Raw genomic sequence first — 22,349 nt, 5'->3', positions numbered from 1 at the left:
GCCCCAGCACAGATCACCACTTGTTACATCTTGCCAACCAGAAAATGATCCATTAATGTCTACTCTGTTTCCTGTTAGCTAGTTAATCTTCTATCTGAGCCAATATGTTACCCCCTACAAGCTTTTATTTTCTGCATTAACCTTTGATGTGGCAGGTTATCAAATGCCTTCTGGAAATCTAATTACAGTACATCCACCAGTTCCCCTTTATCCACAGCATATGTTACCTCTTCAAAGAACTCCAATAAATTGGTTAATTTCACAAAACCGTGTTGACTTTGCCTGATTACCTTGAATTTTTCTAAGTGCCCTGCTACAACGTCTTTAAGAATAGCTTCTAACATTTTCCCTATGTCTGATAAGCTAACTGGCCTGTAGTTTCCTGCTTTCTGTCTGTCTCCCTTTTGATTAAATGTTACATAATGTTACATTGGCTATTTTAAAATCTAATGGAACCTTCCCCGAATCAAGGGAATTTTGAAAAATCAAAAACAGCGGATCAACTATCTCACTGGCCACTTCTTTTAGGACCCTAGGATGAAATCCATCAGGACCCGGGGACTTGTCCGCCTGAAGCTCCAACAATTTGCTCAGTGCCACTTCCCTGATGTGCCAGGTTCCCTGATTGCAGTTGTGCAGCTTTCTCCAAGCTCAGCCCTGCCTATTTGCCCCCATCTGACCTCTGCCATATGCCTTCTCCCCACTTTCTCCCAATCTCAGCTCTCTCCAGACACATGTTTAATTGTCTCCTGACCTCTTACACTGTTTGTTTAAAATCCTTCCCTGGTAACCTAATACTGCACCTGTTTATTCTTTGGTGACAACATTTTCCCAACTTACATGCAGTCTATCAACTTTTTCATTTAATTTGTGAACCGTTATTATAACCCTTCATGATAGTGGAGAATTTGACAATCAGCTTTATCAATCTGGATTCTTTGAAAATTTCAGTTAGTTAACTCAGTCTTCTCAGAGCAAGCAAATCCAGTTTCCTGAGCTTTTCCCCAGAATCGCCATGACTGGTGTGAAGGATTCTTTCACCGTGAAGGCTTTGTTTGCTGCTGTGGCCACTTACAAATAGTGCAAATAGAGAATGGAGAGACTGGGGCACTGTCCGATGGATTGGGGGCTGTGGGGATTTGGTGGAGGGTCCTGTTTGGGAGTGATGGGGGCTGTGGGGATTTGGTGGAGGGTCCTGTTCGGGAGTGATGGGAGCTGTGGGGATTTGGTGGAGGGTCCTGTTCGGGAGTGATGGGGGCTGTGGGGATTTGGTGGAGGGTCCTGTTCGGGAGTGATGGGGGCTGTGGGGATGTGGTGGAGGATTCAGTTCGGGAGTGATGGGGGCTGTTGGGATTTGGTGGAGGGTCCTGTTCAGGAGTGATGGGGGCTGTGGGGGTTTGGTGGAGGGTCCTGTTTGGAAGTGATGGGGGTGCTGTGGGGATTTGGTGGAGGGTCCTGTTCAGGAGTGATGGGGGCTGTGGGGGTTTGGTGGAGGGTCCTGTTTGGAAGTGATGGGGGTGCTGTGGGGATTTGGTGGAGGGTCCTGTTCAGGAGTGATGGGGGCTGTGGGGAGTTAGTGGAGTGTCCTGTTCAGGAGTGATGGGGGCTGTGGGGAGTTAGTGGAGTGTCCTGTTCAGGAGTGATGGGGGCTGTGGGGAGTTAGTGGAGTGTCCTGTTCAGGAGTGATGGGGGCTGTGGGGAGTTAGTGGAGGGTCCTGTTCAGGAGTGATGGGGGCTGTGGGGAGTTAGTGGAGGGTCCTGTTCAGGAGTGATGGGGGCTGTGGGGAGTTAGTGGAGGGTCCTGTTCAGGAGTGATGGGGGCTGTGGGGAGTTAGTGGAGTGTCCTGTTCGGGAGTGATGGGGGCTGTGGGGATTTGGTGGAGGGTCCTGTTCAGGAGTGATGGGGGCTGTGGGGAGTTAGTGGAGGGTCCTGTTCGGGAGTGATGGGGGCTGTGGGGATTTGGTGGAGGGTCCTGTTCAGGAGTGATGGGGGCTGTGGGGAGTTAGTGGAGTGTCCTGTTCGGGAGTGATGGGGGCTGTGGGGAGTTAGTGGAGTGTCCTGTTCGGGAGTGATGGGGGCTGTGGGGAGTTAGTGGAGGGTCCTGTTCGGGAGTGATGGGGGCTGTGGGGATTTGGTGGAGGGTCCTGTTCAGGAGTGATGGGGGCTGTGGGGAGTTAGTGGGTCGTCTTCAGGATGTAGCATCACAACCTCCCTCTGATCTCAACTGGATATCCTGTCTTTTGCACCTATCCAATTTCTCCGAAGGTAGATTGAAATAATGGGTGAGATGAGGCCAAGTATGAATTGTTAACCTGCTTTATTTCAGACAGCAGTGGAACTGTCAAAGCAAATTGCACTGAACTACATTTCATTATCTGCTTGAAAAAGGGAAAAAAATAAACCACAAACTTTGTTTCTTGGGTTGCTTGGCTTGTATTTGGCATTCCTCTTCTGATCTCGATCTTGCCTTTTATTATCCTATCAATGTCTAATCCTACTCTCCACACTCTTTAATATCCTACCCAGTCTCAACCCATTCTTCTCTCTCCCTGTACCCTTGAATATCACACTCTGTCTCATCCCATTCTCCTCACACCTCATATCCTTGAATATCATACCCAGTCTAATGCAACTCTTGTACTTGATAGAAAATGTCCTGGATCTCTGGGCTGTGTTTAGGGTGTGACTTTCTTTTACTGGGCGTTGTAATGTTTGGCGTTTCGGGAGAAACGCTCCTTTGCTGGTGTGACAATCGTTGTACTCTTTCTGTCTGCTATTGGGTAATTGAATATTATGTTACTGTTATGACACCTCTGACAATGTCTTTCATGTTCTCTTGTTCAGCAGTATTATAGACTCTACAGAATATTCCCAGCCTCCCGGCTTTAGTGGAAGCTCACAGGTGAGCTTGTGAAGCTGCAATCTGTTTGCATGTTCAGTGTACAGCCGTCTTTTTAAAAAAAAAATTAGTGTTCTTAGATCTATGATGCAGGATAATTTTTTTAAGGATTCCAATCCAGTGATTGGATCAATTGGGTACATTGCTGCTTATCCAGTGATTGGATCAATTGGGTACGGTGCTGCTTATCCAGTGATTGGATCAATTGGGTACATTGCTGCTTATCCAGTGATTGGATCCATTGGGTACATTGCTGCTTATCCAGTGATTGGATCAATTGGGTACGGTGCTGCTTATCCAGTGATTGGATCAATTGGGTACGGTGCTGCTTATCCAGTGATTGGATCAATTGGGTACGGTGCTGCTTATCCAGTGATTGGATCCATTGGGTACATTGCTGCTTATCCAGTGATTGGATCAATTGGGTACGGTGCTGCTTATCCAGTGATTGGATCAATTGGGTACGGTGCTGCTTATCCAGTGATTGGATCAATTGGGTACGGTGCTGCTTATCCAGTGATTGGATCCATTGGGTACATTGCTGCTTATCCAGTGATTGGATCAATTGGGTACGGTGCTGCTTATCCAGTGATTGGATCAATTGGGTACATTGCTGCTTATCCAGTGATTGGATCAATTGGGCACATTGCTGCTTATCCAGTGATTGGATCAATTGGGTACATTGCTGCTTATCCAGTGATTGGATCAATTGGGTACATTGCTGCTTATCCAGTGATTGGATCCATTGGGTACATTGCTGCTTATCCAGTGATTGGATCCATTGGGTACGGTGCTGCTTATCCAGTGATTGGATCAATTGGGTACATTGCTGCTTATCCAGTGATTGGATCAATTGGGTACGGTGCTGCTTATCCAGTGATTGGATCAATTGGGTACATTGCTGCTTATCCAGTGATTGGATCAATTGGGTACATTGCTGCTTATCCAGTGATTGGATCCATTGGGTACGGTGCTGTTTATCCAGTGATTGGATCAATTGGGTACGTTGCTGTTTATCCAGTGATTGGATCAATTGGGTACGTTGCTGTTTATCCAGTGATTAGATCAATTGGGTACATTACTGCTTATCCAGTGATTGGATCAATTGGGTACGTTGCTGCTTATCCAGTGATTGGATCAATTGGGTACGTTGCTGCTTATCCAGTGATTGGATCAATTGGGTACGTTGCTGCTTATCCAGTGATTGGATCAATTGGGTACGTTGCTGCTTATCCAGTGATTGGATCAATTGGGTACATTGCTGCTTATCCAGTGATTGGATCAATTGGGTACATTGCTGCTTATCCAGTGATTGGATCAATTGGGTACATTGCTGCTTATCCAGTGATTGGATCAATTGGGTACATTGCTGCTTATCCAGTGATTGGATCAATTGGGTACGGTGCTGCTTATCCAGTGATTGGATCAATTGGGTACGTTGCTGCTTATCCAGGGATTGAATCCATCGATGGTGTTGCATGTTGCCGAATGATTGGGGAAAAAGGAAAAAAATAAACCACACACTTTGTTTCATGGCTTGTATTTGACATTCCTCTTCTGGTCTCAACTCCTTTGGGTCAGTGGGACGTTGGTACAATGTGGCTGGACCACAGTCTGGATGTTATGTTCAGCTGCTTTTTTTTCGATGGGGGATGTGCCGTGGGAGCTTTTACTTCTACTTGAGAGAACAGACTGGGTCATAGTTTATGGTCTCATCCGTAAGACTCTTACAGTGTCGCACTCCCTTACTGGAATGTCAGCCGAGATTATGATCTCAAGTTGGTGGAGTTGGCCTTGGACCCACAACCTTCTGATTCGGTAGTGAGTGAACCACAGCTGACACCTTGAAAGGGTATTCTTTTAGCTTTTGAAATGCTCAACCTGTTTTCAAATCCTCGCCCCCTCCCTATCTCTGTAGCATCCAACTGTCCCACAACCCGTTGAGATATCTGCTCTCCTACAGTTCTGGCGCATTCTCAATTTTAATCATTGGCGGCTGTGCCTTTAGCTGCCAAGGCCTAAGCTTTGGGATTTCCTCGCTAAACAGTTTGATATGGCAATGGAGTGGTTTGATAGAGTGCTGCAATAACAGACTTGTCAGTAAAGTTAAAGCTCATGGAATAAAAGAAACAGTGACAGCAGGGATACAAAGTTGATTGAGTGACAGCAAACAGTAGTGGTGAAAGGTTTTATGTATTTTATTTATTTAGAGATACAGCACTGAAACAGGCCCTTCGGCCCACCGAGTCTGTGCCAACCATCAACCACCCATTTATACTAATCCCACACTAATCCCACATTCCTACCACATCCCCACCTGCCCCTATATTCCCCTACCACCTACCTATACTATGGGCAATTTATAATGGCCAATTTACCTATCAACCTGCAAGTCTTTGGCTGTGGGAGGAAACCGGAGCACCCGGCGAAAACCCACGCAGACACAGGGAGAACTTGCAAACTCCACACAGGCAGTGCCCAGAATTGAACCCGGGTCGCTGGAGTTGTGAGGCTGCGGTGTTAACCACTGCGCCACTGTGCCGGTTGTTTTCTGGACTGGAGGAAGGTATATAGTGGAGTTCCCCAGGTGTCAATTCTAGCACCACTGCTTTTCGTGATCTATATTAATGACCTAGACTTGGGTGTACAGGGCACAATTTCAAAATTTGCATTTGTCACAAACTTTGGAAGTATTGTGAATTGCGAGGCGACAATGAAAAACTTCAAGAGGACATAGACTGGTGGAATGGACGAGCAAGTGGGAGGTGAAATTTAATAGGGAAGTGTGAAGTGATACATTTAGTGGGAAGAATGAAGAGAGGCAATATAAAATAAAGAATACATTTCTAAAGTGGGTGCAGGAAAAGAGAGACCTGGGTGTACGTGCACAGTAATCGCTGAAGGTACCAGGCAGCTTGAGAAAGCGGTTAATAAAGCACATGGGATCCTGGGCTTTATAAATAGAGGTATAGAGTACAAAAGGAAGTTATGGTGAACCTTTACAAAACACTGGTTCAACCTCAACTGGAATATTTTGTCCAATTATGGGCACCACACTTTAGGAAGGATGTGAAGGCATTTGAGAGTTTGCAGCAAAGATTTAAGAGGAATGGGTTCCAGGGATGAGGAACTTCTGTTATGTGGATAGATTGGAAGCGGGGGTTGTTCTCCTTAAAAAAGAGAAAGTTGAGAGGAGGTTTGATAGGTGTTCAAAATCATGAGGGGTCTGGACAGAGTAGATAGAGAGAAACTGTTCCCATTGGTGGAGTATTCAAGGGCCAGAGGACACTGATTGAAGGTGATTTGCAAAAGAACCAAAGGCAGCTTGAGAAATGTTTTATGCAGCGTGTGGTTCAGATCTGAAATGCACTGCCTGAGAGTATGGTGGCAGTGTACAATCGGCTTTCAAACAGCAATTGATTAATTATCTGAAGTGAAAATGTTTGCAGGGCTAAGGGGAAAGGGGAGGGGTAGTGGGACTAGCTGAGTTGCTCTTGTAGAAAGCTGGCATGGACATGATGGGCTGAATGGCCACCTCCTGTGCTGTAACCATTCCATAATGCCATAAATCTGTTTATCCCTCTTTTCTGTAAGACGCGCTTAAAACTTACCTCTTGGACCAAGCTTTTGGTCACCGTACCTAATCTTGTGTGACTTGGTGTCAAATTTTGTTTGTTAATGCTCCTGTGAAGTGCCTTGAGACATTTTGCTATGTTTAAGATACTATAGAAATAAAAGTTATTCTTTCCTTGCACTCAGATTAAATGTGTTTGGAGGGTTGGTGAAAGTGCAGATTAAACATGACTCATTGGGTGATCAGAAGAGCTTGTTGACCTGCATTGCATAGTCCAAATGTATGGTGTTTGACAAATGCTTCATTATGTATGCAGGGAAAAAGACAAACGTGGTACAACAACACATTGGCCTCCCGACGCAAGCGATTAACTGCTCACTTTGAGGATCTTGAGCAATGCTATTTCTCGACCAGGTTATCCCGTTTGTCAGGTAAAACTCCCTTCATCTCTTTGACAATATCAGTTTCACTCAGCTGTAGATCATATCCCTGTGTTTCTGTTTGAATGCTGCATTACGCTTTGCACACTTTGCTTAAAGCTGTGAGGTCGTTGGCAGTGGAAATGGCCTTTATTTTCAGCTCTTTACAAGTGATTTTACTGAAAAATGTAACTTGAATGAAGGGTGCGTTGGTAAAGCGGCGTTCTGATCTACTGTTGGCTCCTTTATAGTTACTTACATTCATTCTATTACATAATGTGGTTGCCTGGATCTTGCTCAAGCTGCTATTTCAGGTGTGTTGTGCTAAAATTTAGCTGTTTGTTTGTGGCAGAGGGGTTCTCCCAGACAATGGGGATCAGGCTGCTGACTGGGCTCTCCCGGTGCAGTGTTAGATTGACTGGAAGTACAACTGTGTCACACCATATGAGACACAGAAATTACACTAATTTATTCCATTACTCGCTGCAGATGAAACAAGATCAGTAAATCAGCTGGAAGAATTTCAGGAGTGCCTTTCAAAGTTTACACGATACAGCTCGGTGAGGCCCCTGGCCACCCTCTCCTACGCCAACGACTTGTACAATGGCTCAAGTATTGTATCCAGGTGAGACGGTCCGTTAGGGGAGAGATTGTTTCCAGGTGGGATCTGTATCCCTGTGGGGTGTGTTGTATCGGGTGTGGGATGAGTCTCGAGAGCTCTTATGGTACCTAAAGTTAGCATTCTCAGTGCCTGATTCCTGCTGGTTACGGAGCCCACTTGATCCTTGCTGGTCATAGATCCACAAGGTTAGCGGTCCTGTTCATGGTTGAACACACCACCCTCCTCCAACCCCCCCCTCCATCATCCAGTTAGATGGGCCCCCACTTGCTTTGTTCAATTCTTATCTGTCCAACGATAGTGAGAGAATGATCTGCAATGAATTCTCTTCCTGCTCCCGCACCGTTACCTCTGGTGTCTCTCAAGAATATTAACTTGGCCCCTTCCTATTTCTCATCGACATGCTGCCCCTCAACAACGTCTGAAAACACAGTGTCAGTTTCCACACAAACACTGAGGATACCCATCTCTCCCTCATCACACCACTCTCGACTCTTCCACTGTCTCTAAATTATCAGACTACTTGTCTGTTGCCCAGTGCTGGATGAGCAGATATTTGTTGCAGTAAGTTACAACCAGTCCTGCCACAAGCTCTGTTCCATAGCCACCAATGCTGTCCCTGTCTCTGGCAAGTGTCTGAGGCTGAACCAGATTGTTCGTAGCCTGGTTGCCATATTTGACCCTGAGCCAGGCTCCTGCTTGATCCCTGTGCTCCTTTCACTTCACCCAGAATCATTTCTTTATGAAACTGATGCCTTTTTCCTTGCAGCATTGAATTTGACAGAGATTGTGATTTCTTTGCCATTGCTGGTGTGACGAAGCGGATCAAGGTGTTTGAGTACGGGACTGTGATCCAGGATGCGGTGGACATTCACTATCCAGTCAATGAAATGACCTGCAACTCCAAAATCAGGTCAGCACTTTCACTGACACAAAAGCAAAATATTATAGTTGCTGGTAATTGGAAATAAAAACGGAAGATGCTGGAATGCTCAGAGGTATGGCAGCATCTGTAGGGAGAGGAACAGTTAACATTTCCAGTCTGTGACCTTTCATCAGAACTGGGAAAAGTTAGAAACGTAATAGGTTTTGAGCAAGTGAAAGAGGGAAGGTTGGGGGGTGGGGGAAAGAAGAACAAAAGGGAAGGTTTGTGATAGGGTGGTGGGCTGGAGAGATTAAATGACAAAATGTTTCATGGTGCAAGGCCAAAGGGAGTGGTATTGGGACAAGTGAAGAAACAAAATATGTTTGGAGGTGCTGTGAATGTCAAAATCCTGAATTGAAAGTAAAAGAAATGAGAAATGAAACGGAAAAAAAGCATGAAATGAAATGGGGGCATAGGTTATGATCTAAAATTGTTGATTGCAATGTTGAGTCTAGAAAGCTGTAAAATGCCCGGTCAAAAGATGAGGTACTGTTCCTTCAGCTTGTGTTGAGCTTCATTGGAACGCTGCAGCAGGCCAAGGGCAGGAAGCTCAGATTGGGAGCAGTGACAGGAAGCTCTGGGGGTCATGCTTGCAGACTGAATGGAGGTGTTCCGCAAAGTGGTCACCCAGTCTGTATTTGGTCTCGCCAATGTAAAGGAGCCCACATTCTGAATAACGAATACAAATAAATCGCTGCTTCACCTGGAAGGAGTGTTTGGGGCCCTGGAAGGTGAGAAGGGAGGAGATACAAGGGAAAGGGTTGCATCTCCTGCACTGCATAGGAAGGTGCTGTAGGAAAGGAAGGGGGTGTTGGAACTGATTGAGGAGTGGACCAGGGTGTCCCTTTGGAATGCTGGGATGGGAGGGGAAGCTGTTTGGTGGAGGCATCATGCTGGAGGTGGCAGAAATGGCAAAAGATGGTCCATGGAATATGCAGGCTGAGGGGTGGAAGGTGAGAACAAGGGGGGCTCTATAATGGTTCTGGGGGGGAGGGGAAGGGGTGATTGAAATGCATGAAATGGAACGGACACAGTTGAGGACCCTGCCAACTATGGTGGTGGGGAATCATTAGTTGAGGAAAAAGGAAGACACATCGAAAGTGCTGGTATGGAAGGTTGCATCGTCCAAAGAGATGTGACTGAGAAACTGGGAGAAGCGAATAGTAATTACACGAAGTGGGGTTAGAGGAAGTGTAGTCAAAATAGCTGTGGGAGTCAGTGGGCTTATAGTGAAATAAAAACAAGAAATGCTAGAAGTGGCTGCAGAGATAGTGGAGGTATTGGTTGAAATGTTCCAGAACTCACTGGATTCTGGGAGGGTCCCAGTGGATTGGAAAACCGCTAATGTGACGCCCCTATTCAAGAAGGGAGGAAGACAAAAAGCAGGAAACTATAGGCCAGTCAGCCTAACATCGGTCGTTGGGAAAATGCTACAGTCCATTATGAAGGAAGAAATAGGACATTTAGAAAAGCTTAACTTAATCAAACAGAGTCAACATGATTTTGTGAAAGGGAAATCATGTTTGATAAATTTGCTAGAGTTCTTTGAGGATATAACAAGCAGAGTGGATAAAGAGGAACCGGTAGATGCAGTGTATTTGGATTTCCTGAAGGCATTCGATAAGGTGCCACATAAAAGATTATTGCACAAAATAGGAGCTCACGGTATTTGGGGTAATGTATTGGGATGGATTGAGGATTGGTTAACTCACAGAAGACACAGTCGGGATTAATGGGTCTTTTTCAGGTTGGGTAGACGTAACTAGTGGAGTGGCACAAGGATCAGTCCCAGGGCCTCAATTATTTACGATGTATATTAATGACTTGGAGGAGGGGGCAGAGTGTAATATATCCAAATTTGCTGATGATATAAAAATAGGTGGGAGGGCATGTTGTGATGAGGACATAAGGAATTCACAAGGGGATATAGATAGGTTGAGTGAATGGGCAAAAACTTGGCAGATGGAGTTTAATGTAGGAAAGTGTGAGGTCATGCACTTTGGTAGAAGAATCAAAAGGCAGACGATTATTTAAATGGAGAGAGACTCCAAAAAAGTGCAGCACAGAGGGATCTGGGTGTTCGTGTGCATGAAACACAAAAAGTTAGCATGCAGGTGCAGCAAGTAATTAAGACAAATGGAATTTTGGCCTTTATTGCCAGGGGGTTGGAGGTTAAAAGTAGGGAAGTCTTGTCACAACTGTACAGGGTGTAGGTGAGGCCACCCCTGGAGTACTGTGTACAGTTGTGGTCCCCATATTTGAGAGAGGATATAAGAACAAGAAATGCTGGAAATACTCAATAGGTCTGGCGGCATCTGTGGAAAGAGAAGCAGAGTTAACGTTTCAGGTCAGTGACCCTTCTTCAGAACTGGCAAATATTTAAGAAAGGATACACTGCCATTGGAGGCAGTTCAAAAGAGATTCACGAGGCTGATTCCTGGGATGAAGGGGTTGACTTATCAATAACGGCTAAACAGGTTAGGCCTTTATTCATTCGAGTTTAGAAAAATAAGGGGTGATCTTATTGAAACGTACAAAATTCTGACGGAGCTTGACAGGGTAGATGTTGAGAATATGTTTCCACTGGTGAGGGAATCTCAAACTAGGGGACGTAGTTACAGAATAAGGGGGCACTCATTTAAAACTGAAATGCGAAGGGATTTCTTCTCTGAGGGTAGTGAATGTCTGGAATTCTCCACCCGAGGGAGTTGCGGAGACTAGATCACTGAGTATTTTAAGAGGAGGTAGATAGATTTTTGAAATATCAGAGTTGAGGGCTGGCACGAAAGAGGAGTTGAGGTCTGGGGCAGATCAGCCAAGATCTTATTGAATGGCAGGGCAGGCTTGAGGGGCCAAATGGCGTACTGCCACTCCGATTTCTTATGTTCTTATGTCTGCCACTGCATCTCTGTTGACCTATCTCTTAACCTAATTTTCCAGTTCACTTTAGCTAGCTCTGCTTTCATGTCCTCATAATTGCCTTTATTTAAGTTTAGAATACTAATCTTAGACCCACTCTTCTCTCCCTCAAACTGAATGTAAAATTCGATCATATAATGATCGCTGCCACCTTGGGGCGCCTTCACTGAGGTCGTTAATTAATCCTATCTCGTTGCATAATTCCAGGTCCAGTATAGCCTGCTGTCTGGTTGCCACCAGAACGTGCTGTTCTAAGAAACCATCCTGAAAACATTCTGAACTCCTCATCTAGGCTTCCTTTGCCCATCTGATTTTTCCAGTCTATATGTAGATTAAAATCTCCCATGATTATCGCTTTACCTTTCTTCCTTTATATCTCGTCCTACTGTGCCTCTACACCACTCCCACAAGTGACTTCTTGTCTTTATCATTTCTCATCTCTACCCAAACTGCTTCTACATCCTGGTTTCCTGAACTGAGGTCATCCCTCTCTATTGTGCTAATACCATTAGAAATTAATTAGGGATGAAATCAGACGGATCACCCAGCATTGACTTAGGCACTGGAAACAACCGTGGCAAACCCAGTCCTGTTGACCCTACAGAGTCCTCCTTGCTAACATCTGGGGCCTTGTGTCGAAGTTGGAAGAGCTATCCCACAGATTAGTCAAGCAACAGCCTGACATAGTCATACTCACGGAATCATACCTTACAGACCATGTCCCAGACACCGCCATCCCCATCTCCATCCCCATCCCCGGTTTGTCCTGTCCCGCCAGCAGGACAGACCCAGTGGAGGTGATGGCACAGTGGTATACAGACGGGAGGGAGTTGCCCTGGGAATCCTCAACATTGACTCCGGATCCCATGAAGTCTCTTGGCATCAGGTCAAATATGAGCAAAGAAACCTCCTGCTGATTACAACCTACCTTTCTTCCCCGCCCCCCCCTCCCACCAACCTTCAGCTGATGAGTCAGTACTCCTCCATGTTGAACACCACTAGGAGGAAGCACTGAGGGTGGCAAGGGCACAGAATGTATTCTGGGTGGGGGACTTCAATGTCTATCACCAAGAGTGGCGCGGTAGCACCACTGCTGGTCGAGTCCTAAAGGATATAGCTGCTAGACTGGGTCTGCGGCAGGTGGTGAGGGAACCAACAAGAGGGAAAAATATACTTGACCTCTTTCTCACCAATCTGCCTGCCACAGATGAATCTGTCCATGACCAGAATCCTCAACCGAGGATTTCCCCCCACTGTGGTTGACAGGGCCCTCAACCGTGTCTGACCCATTCCCCGCACCTCTACCCTCACCCCTTCCCCTCCCTCCCAGAACCGTGACAGGGTTCCCCTTGTCCTCACTTTTCATCCCACCAGCCTCCATATCCAAAGGATCATCCTCTGCCATTTTCGCCACCTCCAGCTTGATGCCACTACCAGTCGCATCTTCCCCTCCCTTCCCCTGTCAGCATTCCGAAGGGATCGTTCCCTCCGCGACACCCTGGTCCACTCCTCCATTACCCCCACCACCTCGTCCCCGTCCCAGGGCACCTTCCCTTGCAATCGCAGGAGGTGTAATACCTGCCCATTTACCTCCTCTCTCCTCACTATCCCAGGCCCCAAACACTCCTTTCAGGTGAGGCAGCGATTTACTTGTACTTCTTTCAATGTAGTATACTGTATTCGCTGCTCACAGTGTGGTCTCCTCTACATTGGGGAGACCAAGCGCAGACTGGGTGACCGCTTCGCGGAACATCTCCGCTCAGTCCGCAAGCAGGACCCTGAGCTTCCGGTTGCTTGCCATTTCAACACTCCCCCCTGCTCTCATGCTCACATCTCTGTCCTGGGATTGCTGCAGTGTTCCAGTGAACATCAACGCAAGCTCGAAGAACAGCATCTCATCTACCGATTAGGCACATTACAGCCTGCCGGACTGAACATTGAGTTCAATAATTTCAGAGCATGACAGCCCCCCCTTTTACTTTCATTTTTAGTCATTTTTAGTTATTTTTTCTTCCTTTTTTTTTACATTCCTTTTTACATTTTTTACAATTTTTTTTGCATTTATTTCATTTCATCTTAGTTTGTTCAGTTTGCTTACCCACTGTTTTTTTTCAGGTTGTTTTTCTTCAGGTTTGCACTTGCTGCTGTTCAATATTCAGTATATTAACACCTAATCTGTACTAATGCTTTGTCTTTCAACACACCATTAACATATTGTTTGCCTTTGCTCCGTGACCTTTTGGTCAGCTATGTGGCCTGGTCCAATCTGCACCTTCTCCTTTGTTATCTCTTGCCCAACCCCCACCTCACTTGTTTATAATCTGTGACTTTTCTAATATTTGTCAGTTCCGAAGAAGGGTCACTGACCCGAAACGTTAACTCTGCTTCTCTTTCCACAGATGCTGCCAGACCTGCTGAGTGAATCCAGCATTTCTTGTTTTTGTTACAGTATTGGTAGGAGTGACTACCGCACAGTTGTGGAGATGACGTCCCATCTTCACATTGAGGACACCCTCCATCGTGTTGTGTGGCACTGCCACTGTGCTAAATGGGATGGATTTTGAACAGATCTAGCAATGCAAAACTGGGCATCCATGAGGTGCTGTGGGCCATCAGCAGCAGCAGAATTGTACTCAACCACAATCTGTAACCTCATGGCCCAGCATGTCCCCCACTCTACCATTACCATCAAGCTGGGGGACCAATCCTGGTTCAATGGAGAGTGCAGGAGGACATGTCGGGAGCAGCACCAGGCATACCTCAAAATGAGGTGTCAGCTTAGTGAAGCTACAACTCAGTACTACCTGTGTGCCAAACAGTGTAAGCAGCATGTGGTAGAGCTATGCGATCCCATAAGCAACTCTGCAGTCCTGTCACATCCAGTCATGAATGGTAGTGGACAATTAAACAAATAATAGGAGGTGGCTCCACAAATATCCCCATCCTCAATGATGGGGGAATGTAGCACATCAGTGCAAAAGATAAATTAGTGCCAATCATTGGGAGGCATTCAAGAGCAAGATAGTAGAGGCACAGTGTCGGCATGTCCTCACAAAGATAAAGGGTAGTACTGCCAAATCTAATGCTCCCTGGTTATCTAGAAGCTTACAGGATAAGTTAAAACAAAAAAAGAAAGTTTATGATCACAGATATCTTAATTCTTTAAAAAGAGTGTAGAAAGTGCAGAGGTGAAGTAAAAAAGGAAATTAGAAATACAAAGAGAGGACATGACAAATTATTGTCGGGGAAAATCTGAAGTTGTTTTATTGAGTAAGAGGTTAACTAAGGAAAGGGTACGGCCTATCAGAGATGTACAGAGGAACCTAGGCGTGGATGCGGGCATTGTTCTTCATGCGTTTAGTGTCTCTGTATTCACAGAGGAGAGTGTTGATGCAGACATGGTAGTTAAAGAGGAGGAGTGTGAAATATTAGATAAGATAAGCATAATGAGAGAGGAAGTGCTTGAGGGTCTGACATCCTAGAAAGTGGATAAATGGTCAGGACCGGATGTTTTGCATCCCAGGCTATTAAAGGAAGCCAGGGAGGAAATAGCGGATGTGCTGTGGATCATCTTCAAATCCTCACTAGATAGAGGCGAGGTACTAGATGATTGGAGGTCTGCGAATGTTGTACCATTGTTTAAAAAAGGTTTGAGGGATAAGCCAGGTAATTATAGGCCGGTCATTCTGACCTCTGTGGTGGGTAAAATAGTGAATCTATTCTGAGGGACAGGATAAACTGTCACCTAGAAAGGCACGGATTAATCAGGGATAGTCAACATGGATTTGTTAGGGGAAGTTCATGTCTTACTAACTTGGTTGAGTTTTTTGAGGAAGTGACGAGAAGGATTGATGAGGGTAGTGCAGTGGATGTGGTCTACATGGATTTTAGTAAGGCTTTATTAGTAAGGTCCCATATGGCAGATTGGTCAGTAAAATGAAAGCCCATGGGATACAGGGGAATGTGGCAGGTTGGATCCAGAATTGGCTCAGTGACCAGGAACAAAGGGTAGTAGTCGATGGATGTTTTTGCGAATGAAAAGCTGTTTCCAGTGGCATTCCACAGAGCTCGGTGTTGGGTCCGTTGCTGTTTGTGGTATAAATGATTCGGACTTAAATGTGGGAGGCATGATTGGGAAATTTGCTAATGACACGAAAGTTGGCCGTGTAGTTAATGAGGAGGAGAGTCGTGGACTCCAGAATGATATCAATGGTTTGTTTGGTTGAGTGGGCAGAAAAGTGGCAAATGGAATTCAATCCTGAGAAGTGTGAGGTAATGCATTTGGGGAGGGTAAATAAAGCAAGGGAATACACAATAAACAGGAGGATATTGAGAGGGGTAGAAGAAGTGAGAGACCTTGTAGTGCATGTCCAAAGGTCCATGAAAGGGGCAGGACAGGTAAATAGAGTGGTGAAGAAGGCATATGGAATGCATTACTTTATTGGCCGAGGTATAGAATACAAAAGCAGGGATGTAATGCTGGTTAGGTCACAACTGGAATAATGCGTACGGTTCTGATCACCACATTATAGGAAGGATATAATTGCTCTGGAGAGAATACAGAGAAGATTTACAAGAATGTTGCCGTGGCTTGAGGGTTGCAGCTATGAGGAAAGACTAGATAGGTTGAGGTTGTTTTCCCTGGAATTCAGGAGGCTGAGGTGTGACTTGATTGAGGTGTATTAATTTCTGAGGGTCCTAGATAGAGTAGACAGGAAGGACCTGTTTGCCCTGATGGGGAGGTCAGTTACCAGGGGACACCGATTTAAGGTGATTGGTAGTAGGATTAGAGGGGATATGAGGAGAAACTTTTTCACCCAGAAGGTGGTGGGTGTCTGGAATTCACTGCCAGGATCGGTGGTGGAGGCAGAGACCCTCAATTCTTTTAAAAGGTACCTGGACATGCACCTAAGGTGCTGTAACCTGTGAGGCTATGGACCATGTGCTGGTAGGTGGGATTAGTTTGGGTGGATAGCTTATTCGGCCGGCGCAGACACGGTGGGCTGAATGGCCTCCTTCTATGTTGTATTTTGTTCTATGTTCTGAGGGCTGAGTTGATGATCCATCTTGGCCTCCTCTTGAAGTCCCCAGCATCACAGATGCCAGTCTTCAGCCAATTTGATTCAGTCCGCGTGATATCAAGAAATGACTGAAGGCACTGGATACTGCAAAGGCTATGGTCCCTGACAACATTCCGGCAATAGTACTGAAGACCTGTACTCCAGAACTTGCCGCACCCCTAGCCAAGCTGTTCCAGTACAACTACAATACTGGCATCTACCCGGCAATGTGGAAGATTGCCCAGGTGTGCCCTGTACACACAAAGCAAGACAAATCTAACCCGGCCAGTTACCGCTCCATCACTCTACTCACAATCATCAGTAAAGTGATGGAAGGTGTCACCGACAGTGCTATCAAGCAGTGCTTGCTTAGCAATAACCTGCTCAGTGACACTCAGTTTGGGTTCCGCCAGCGCCACTCAGCTCCTGACCTCATCACAGCTTTGTTTCATCATGGACAAAAGAGCTGAACTGGTGAGGTGAGAGTGACTGCTCTTGACATCAAGGGCATATTTGATCGAGTATGGCATCAAGGAGCCCGAACAAAACTGGAGTCAATGGGATCGGGGAAAACTCTGCTGGTTGGAGTCGTACCTTGCGCAAAGGAAGATGATTGTGGTTATTGGAGGTCAATCATCTCAGATCCAGGACATCACTGCAGGACTCCCTCAGGGTATTGTCCTGGGCCCAACCATCTTTAGCTGCTTCATCAAGGACCTTCCTTCAATCATAAGGTCAGAGTGGGGATGTTCGCTGATGATTGCACAATGTTCAGCACCATTCACGACTCCTCAGATACTGAAGCAGTCCATGTAGAAATGCAGCAAAACCTGAACAATATCCAGGCTTGGGCTGATAAGTGGCAAGTAATGTTTGTGCCACACAAATGCCAGGCAATGACCATCTCCAACAAGAGCGAATCTAACCATCTCCCCTTGACATTCAATGGCATTACGATCGTTGAATCCCCCACTATCAACATCCTGGGGGCTACCATTGATCAGAAACTGAACTGGAATAGCCATATAAACACTACAGGTGCAGGTCAGAGGCTAGGAATCCATTGATATTTTTCTGCTGTTACCCACTCCTTCAGGCCACGAGCCCACAGAGTGTCCCATTATCGGCTGTCTTGTCACCCAGTGCAGTAGGGCAGGGGTTCCTCCCACCATCCTGCCTCACACTGGAAGGAATCGGATCCACTTCTTCAAAGGAAAAAATTTGCAGGGCTATGTAGAAGGGGGCGAATTGGACAGCTCTTTTAAAGAGCCAGCATTGATACGATGGAGCAAATGGCCACCTCCTGTGTTTTATCATTCCATCAATCTAACCCATTGTCTAAGGTTCTGGGGAGTTATCGCTTGGTAGTACAGAACTTGGGTATTATGGCTTTCTATTCCTAGTTGTGGCAGATAACTGTTGGGCTACATCATTGAAATATGTTGTTGGGAAGCTCTTAAGCTAGAAGCTGTTAATGTGTTTTGCTGATTTGATTGCAGCTGTATCAGCTGGAGCAGTTACCACAAGAACCTGTTAGCAAGCAGTGACTATGAAGGGACAGTCATTCTGTGGGATGGATTCACAGGGCAGAGATCAAAAGTCTACCAGGTACAGTAACTTCTGCTTGGTATTGATGAGAATTTCCCAGTGCTGTTTCTCTTCCATTTCAGTAGAACTTAAGCTGCTGAGCACATTAACAGTGATACACTTTTCAGCTTTGCACATTGATCATAAATGTGAGCTCAGCATCACTGATGCATGAGATTGGTGTCACCAAGAATGGATATGTTAAGTTCACTGGTTGCTGCTCAGTCCACTTGGGGCAAGTCTCCTCCTCTTACACTAAGACATCACTGAATTTAAACTGGAATCATTTCAACAGGAAGAGCTCCACAGTTGAAGCTTGAGCAAGTAGATGTAGTCAGAAGAGCCTGATCTGTATATTATTAAACCACATTGATGGTCCATTCTATGTGAGAGATCCATAATCCCAGGAAAGAATAGAGAAGGGGAGGAGAAGGGCCGAGCCCCTCGGCGGGAGGGGAGGAGACGGGCCGGGCCGAGCCCCTCGGCGGGAGGGGAGGAGACGGGCCGGGCCGAGCCCCTTGGCGGGAGGGGACGGGGCGGGCCCCTCGGCGGGAAGGGAGGGGACGGGCTGAGCCCACGATATTGGGATAGTGTGGGAAAGTGGAAACGATGTAGAAGTACGGAGCGGACTCGATAAGGCCGTTGCCTCCTATATCTTACATTCTACCTTACCACCCAGTACTCTTATTGCTTAATTCCCTTAGTGCAGTACTATGTACGGTTTTGTTCTCACCAAAGCCCTATATAATTGCAGCAAAACAAACAAATATGGAGCAGGAGTAGGCCACATGGCCCCTCGAGCCTGCTCCGCCCTTCAGTAAGTTCATGGCTGAACTGATTACTCCACATTACCACCTATCCCGATAGTCTTCCACCCCCTTGCTTATCAAGAATCTATCAATCGCAGCCTTAAACAGGTTCAAAGACTCTGCTTCCACCGCCTTTTGAGGAAGAGTTCCAAAGACTCACGACCCTCAAAATGGGCGACCCCTGATTTTTAAATAGTGACCCCTGGTTCTAGATTCTCCCACAAGGGGAAACATCCTTTCCACATCCACCCTGCCAAGACCCCTCAGGAGTTTAGATTTAGAGATGCAGCACTGAAACAGGCCCTTCGGCCCACTGAGTCTGTGCCGACCATTAACCACCCATTTATACTAATCCTACACTAATCCCATATTCCTACCACATCCCCACCTGTCCCTATATTTCCCTACCACCTACCTATACTAGGGGCAATTTACAATGGCCAATTTACCTATCAACCTGCAAGTCTTTGGCATGTGGGAGGAAAGCGGAGCACCCGGAGAAAACCCACGCAGACACAGGGAGAACTTGCAAACTCCACACAGGCAGTACCCAGAATTGAACCCCGGTCGCTGGAGCTGTGAGGCTGCGGTGCTAACCACTGCGCCGCCCTGCGAACTTATGCGTTTCAGTCAAGACGCTTTTTACTCTTCTAAATTCCAGCGGATACAAGCCTAGCCTGTCCAATCTTTCCTCATAAGACAGCCCGCCCATTCCAAGTATGAGTCTAGTAAACATTCTCTGTACTGCTTGCAACGCATTTACATCCTTCCTTAAAAAAGACCAGTACTGTACACAGTACATCACTATTTTCCAGTCTAGCGGAACCTTCCCTGAATGTAGGGAATTTGGGGAAATTAAAACTAACACATCAACAATCTCACCAGCCACTTTTAAGACCCGAGGATGAAGTCCATCAGGACCCGGGGACTTGTCAGCCTGCAGCTCCAACAATTTGTTCAGTACCACTTCCCTGGTGATAGTAATTTTCTTGAGTTCCTCCCTCCCTTCCGTTTCCTGACTTACAGCTAATTCTGGGATGTTACTTGTATCCTCAATAGTGAAGATCGATGCAAAATACCTCTTCAATTCATCTGCCGTCTCCTTATTATCGATTACTAATTCCCCAGACTCGCTTTCTATAGGACCAACGCTCACTTTGTTAACTCTTTCTAAAATATCTATTGAAACTCTTATTATCTGTCTTAATATTTCTAGATAGTTTTCTCACATACTCTAATTTTACCTTCCTTATCAATCTTTTCATCATACAAAGAACAGTTCAGCACAGGAACAGGCAATTCGGCCCTCCAAACCTGCACGATCTTGATGCCTGTCTGAACTAAAATCTTCTTTGCTGTTATTTATATTCTGTCCAAACTTCTGACCTGTCACCCACCTTTTCGCAGTTATAGGCTTTTTCTTTAGCTTTTTAACTAAGATGCTATCTTTAACTGTTTTAGTTAACCACAGATGGCGGGTCCCCCCCTTGGAATTTATCTTTTCTGTGTATTCTGAAATATTCCCTTAAATGTCTGCCACGGCATCTCTACTGACCTATCCCTTAACCTAATTAGCCAGTTTACTTTAGCACTGCTTTCGTGCCCTCATAATTGCCCTTATTTAAGTTTAAAATACTAGTCTTGGACCCACTTTTCTGTCCCTCAAACTGAATGTAAAATTGAATCATATGATCACTGCTACCTAGGGGTGTCTTAACTATGAGGTCATTAATTAATCCTATCTCGTTGCTCAATACCAGATCTAGTTTAGCCTGCCCCTGGTTGGCTCAAGAACGTATTGTTCCAAGAAATTATCCCGAAAACATTCTATGTATTCCTCATATAAATAAAAGCAAAATACTGCGGATGCTGGAAATCTGAAACAAAAACAAGAAATGCTGGAATCACTCAGCAGGTCTGGCAGCATCTGTGGAAAGAGAAGCAGAGTTAACGTTTCGGGTCAGTGACCCTTCTTCGGAACTCATCTTGGCGGCTCTGCCCATCTGGTTTTTGCAGTCTATACGTAGATTAAAACCCCCCGTGGTTTTCGCCGTACCTTTCTGACAGGCTGCCATTATTTATTCCTTTATACCCCATCCCATGGTGTGGTTAAGGTTAGGTGGCCTGTGTGACTTCTTGCCTTTATGATTTCTCATTACCCAAACTGCTTCTGCATCCTGGTTTCCTGAACTTAGGTCATCCCTCTCTATTGCGCTAATACCATCATTTAATTAACAGAGGCACCCCTCCAACTTTCCCTAGCTTCCTATCCTTCCAAAATGCCATGTACCCTTCAATATTCAGGTCCCAACCTATGTCATCCTGCAGCCATGCCTCTGTAATGGCTATCAGATCTTAAGTATTTATTTCTATTTACAAACTCAGTTCATCTGTTTTGTTTTGAATGCTACCTACATTCAGATACAGAGCCTTTAGTTTTGTCCTTTTATTATTTTTGTAGCCTCTAGCCTTATCTGTTGATTTACTCTTAGATTTGTGCGCTCAATCCCTTCCTGTCATTGTCGGTTTATCATTTTCCATATTAATACCTTCCTCTCTTGCCTTGTCTCTACTCCTTGATTTACCATATCTTCCCAAATTTGAACCCTTGCCTCCAATATTCAGTTTCAAACCCTCTCCGCTTTCCTAGTTACGCGGCTTGCTAGAACACCGGCCCCAGCACAGTTCAGGTGTAGACTGTCCCAACCTCTTTATCCTTATTCTCTGACTGCTTTGCAGTGAAGGCTAACGGACTATTTACTTTCCAAATTGCTTGCTGTACTTTCAAGTTAGCTTTGTGATTTATGTGCAAGGAGTTTGAGTACCATTAATTTCTCCAGGACTTTTTCTTCACTAATAATTCCTGTAAATCCCTCACTCTCATTAGACCATTGGTTCCCCACAGTTGGTATGTTCCTTGAGTCTTCCACTGTGAAGACAGACACACACACAATATTTGTTTGTCTCTGCTGTTTCCTTTTCTCCATTACAATTTCTGCTGTCTCTGCTGCTGAGTGTCCCATGTTTACTTTCATCTCATATATTTTCTGAAGCTCTTCAAATCAGTGTTCATATTTCTTTATAATTTGCTCTCGTTTTACTTTTTCCCCCCCCCCCGCCCCATATCAATTTCTGGTGATCCTTTGCTGATTTTAAACCCCTCCTCATCCTCAGTCATTTTGGCAACATTATAAGCCTTTTTAATCTGTTACTACTCTTAACTTCTCTAGTTCACCATGGTTGTACCATTTTTGCAGTAGAGGTTTTAACTTCTCAAGGGAATATATATTCATTGAGAATTATGAATTATTTCTTTAAATGTTTGTCATTGCTTATCTCCCAGCATAATCTCTCCACCTAATTTCCCAATTGCTGCGGAGTCTAGAACCAGGGGACACAGTCTCAATAAGGGGCAGGCTGTTAGGACTGAGATGAGGAGGAATTTTCTTTACTGAGGGTGGTGAATCTTTGAAATTCTCTGCCCCAGATGGCTCTGCAGGCTCAGTCTTTGAGTATGTTTACGACTGAGCGATAGAT

The 22,349-nt window shown here is 45.5% G+C and overlaps 1 protein-coding gene across 4 annotated transcripts in view; it reads left to right on the top strand.

Annotated features, from left to right (window-relative positions):
* Nucleotides 1-22,349, top strand: part of cop1 (COP1 E3 ubiquitin ligase) — a 173,041-nt gene that overhangs the window by 115,321 nt on the left and 35,371 nt on the right. For 3 of the 4 annotated variants that reach the window (XM_068038008.1, XM_068038006.1, XM_068038009.1), the window contains 5 exons: nucleotides 2,846-2,903; nucleotides 6,791-6,905; nucleotides 7,383-7,518; nucleotides 8,282-8,425; nucleotides 17,916-18,024. In XM_068038008.1, coding sequence (XP_067894109.1) covers nucleotides 2,846-2,903; nucleotides 6,791-6,905; nucleotides 7,383-7,518; nucleotides 8,282-8,425; nucleotides 17,916-18,024 — 562 coding nt within the window. The remainder of the gene's footprint in view (nucleotides 1-2,845; nucleotides 2,904-6,790; nucleotides 6,906-7,382; nucleotides 7,519-8,281; nucleotides 8,426-17,915; nucleotides 18,025-22,349) is intronic. The other variant, XM_068038007.1, reaches the window with a different exon arrangement.

The sequence above is a fragment of the Heterodontus francisci genome, chromosome 8 (assembly GCF_036365525.1).
Source record: "Heterodontus francisci isolate sHetFra1 chromosome 8, sHetFra1.hap1, whole genome shotgun sequence".
Taxonomy (NCBI): Eukaryota; Metazoa; Chordata; class Chondrichthyes; order Heterodontiformes; family Heterodontidae; genus Heterodontus; species Heterodontus francisci.
The sequence above is the reverse complement of the archived record's forward strand: the minus strand, read 5'-3'. Positions and strand labels throughout refer to the sequence as shown.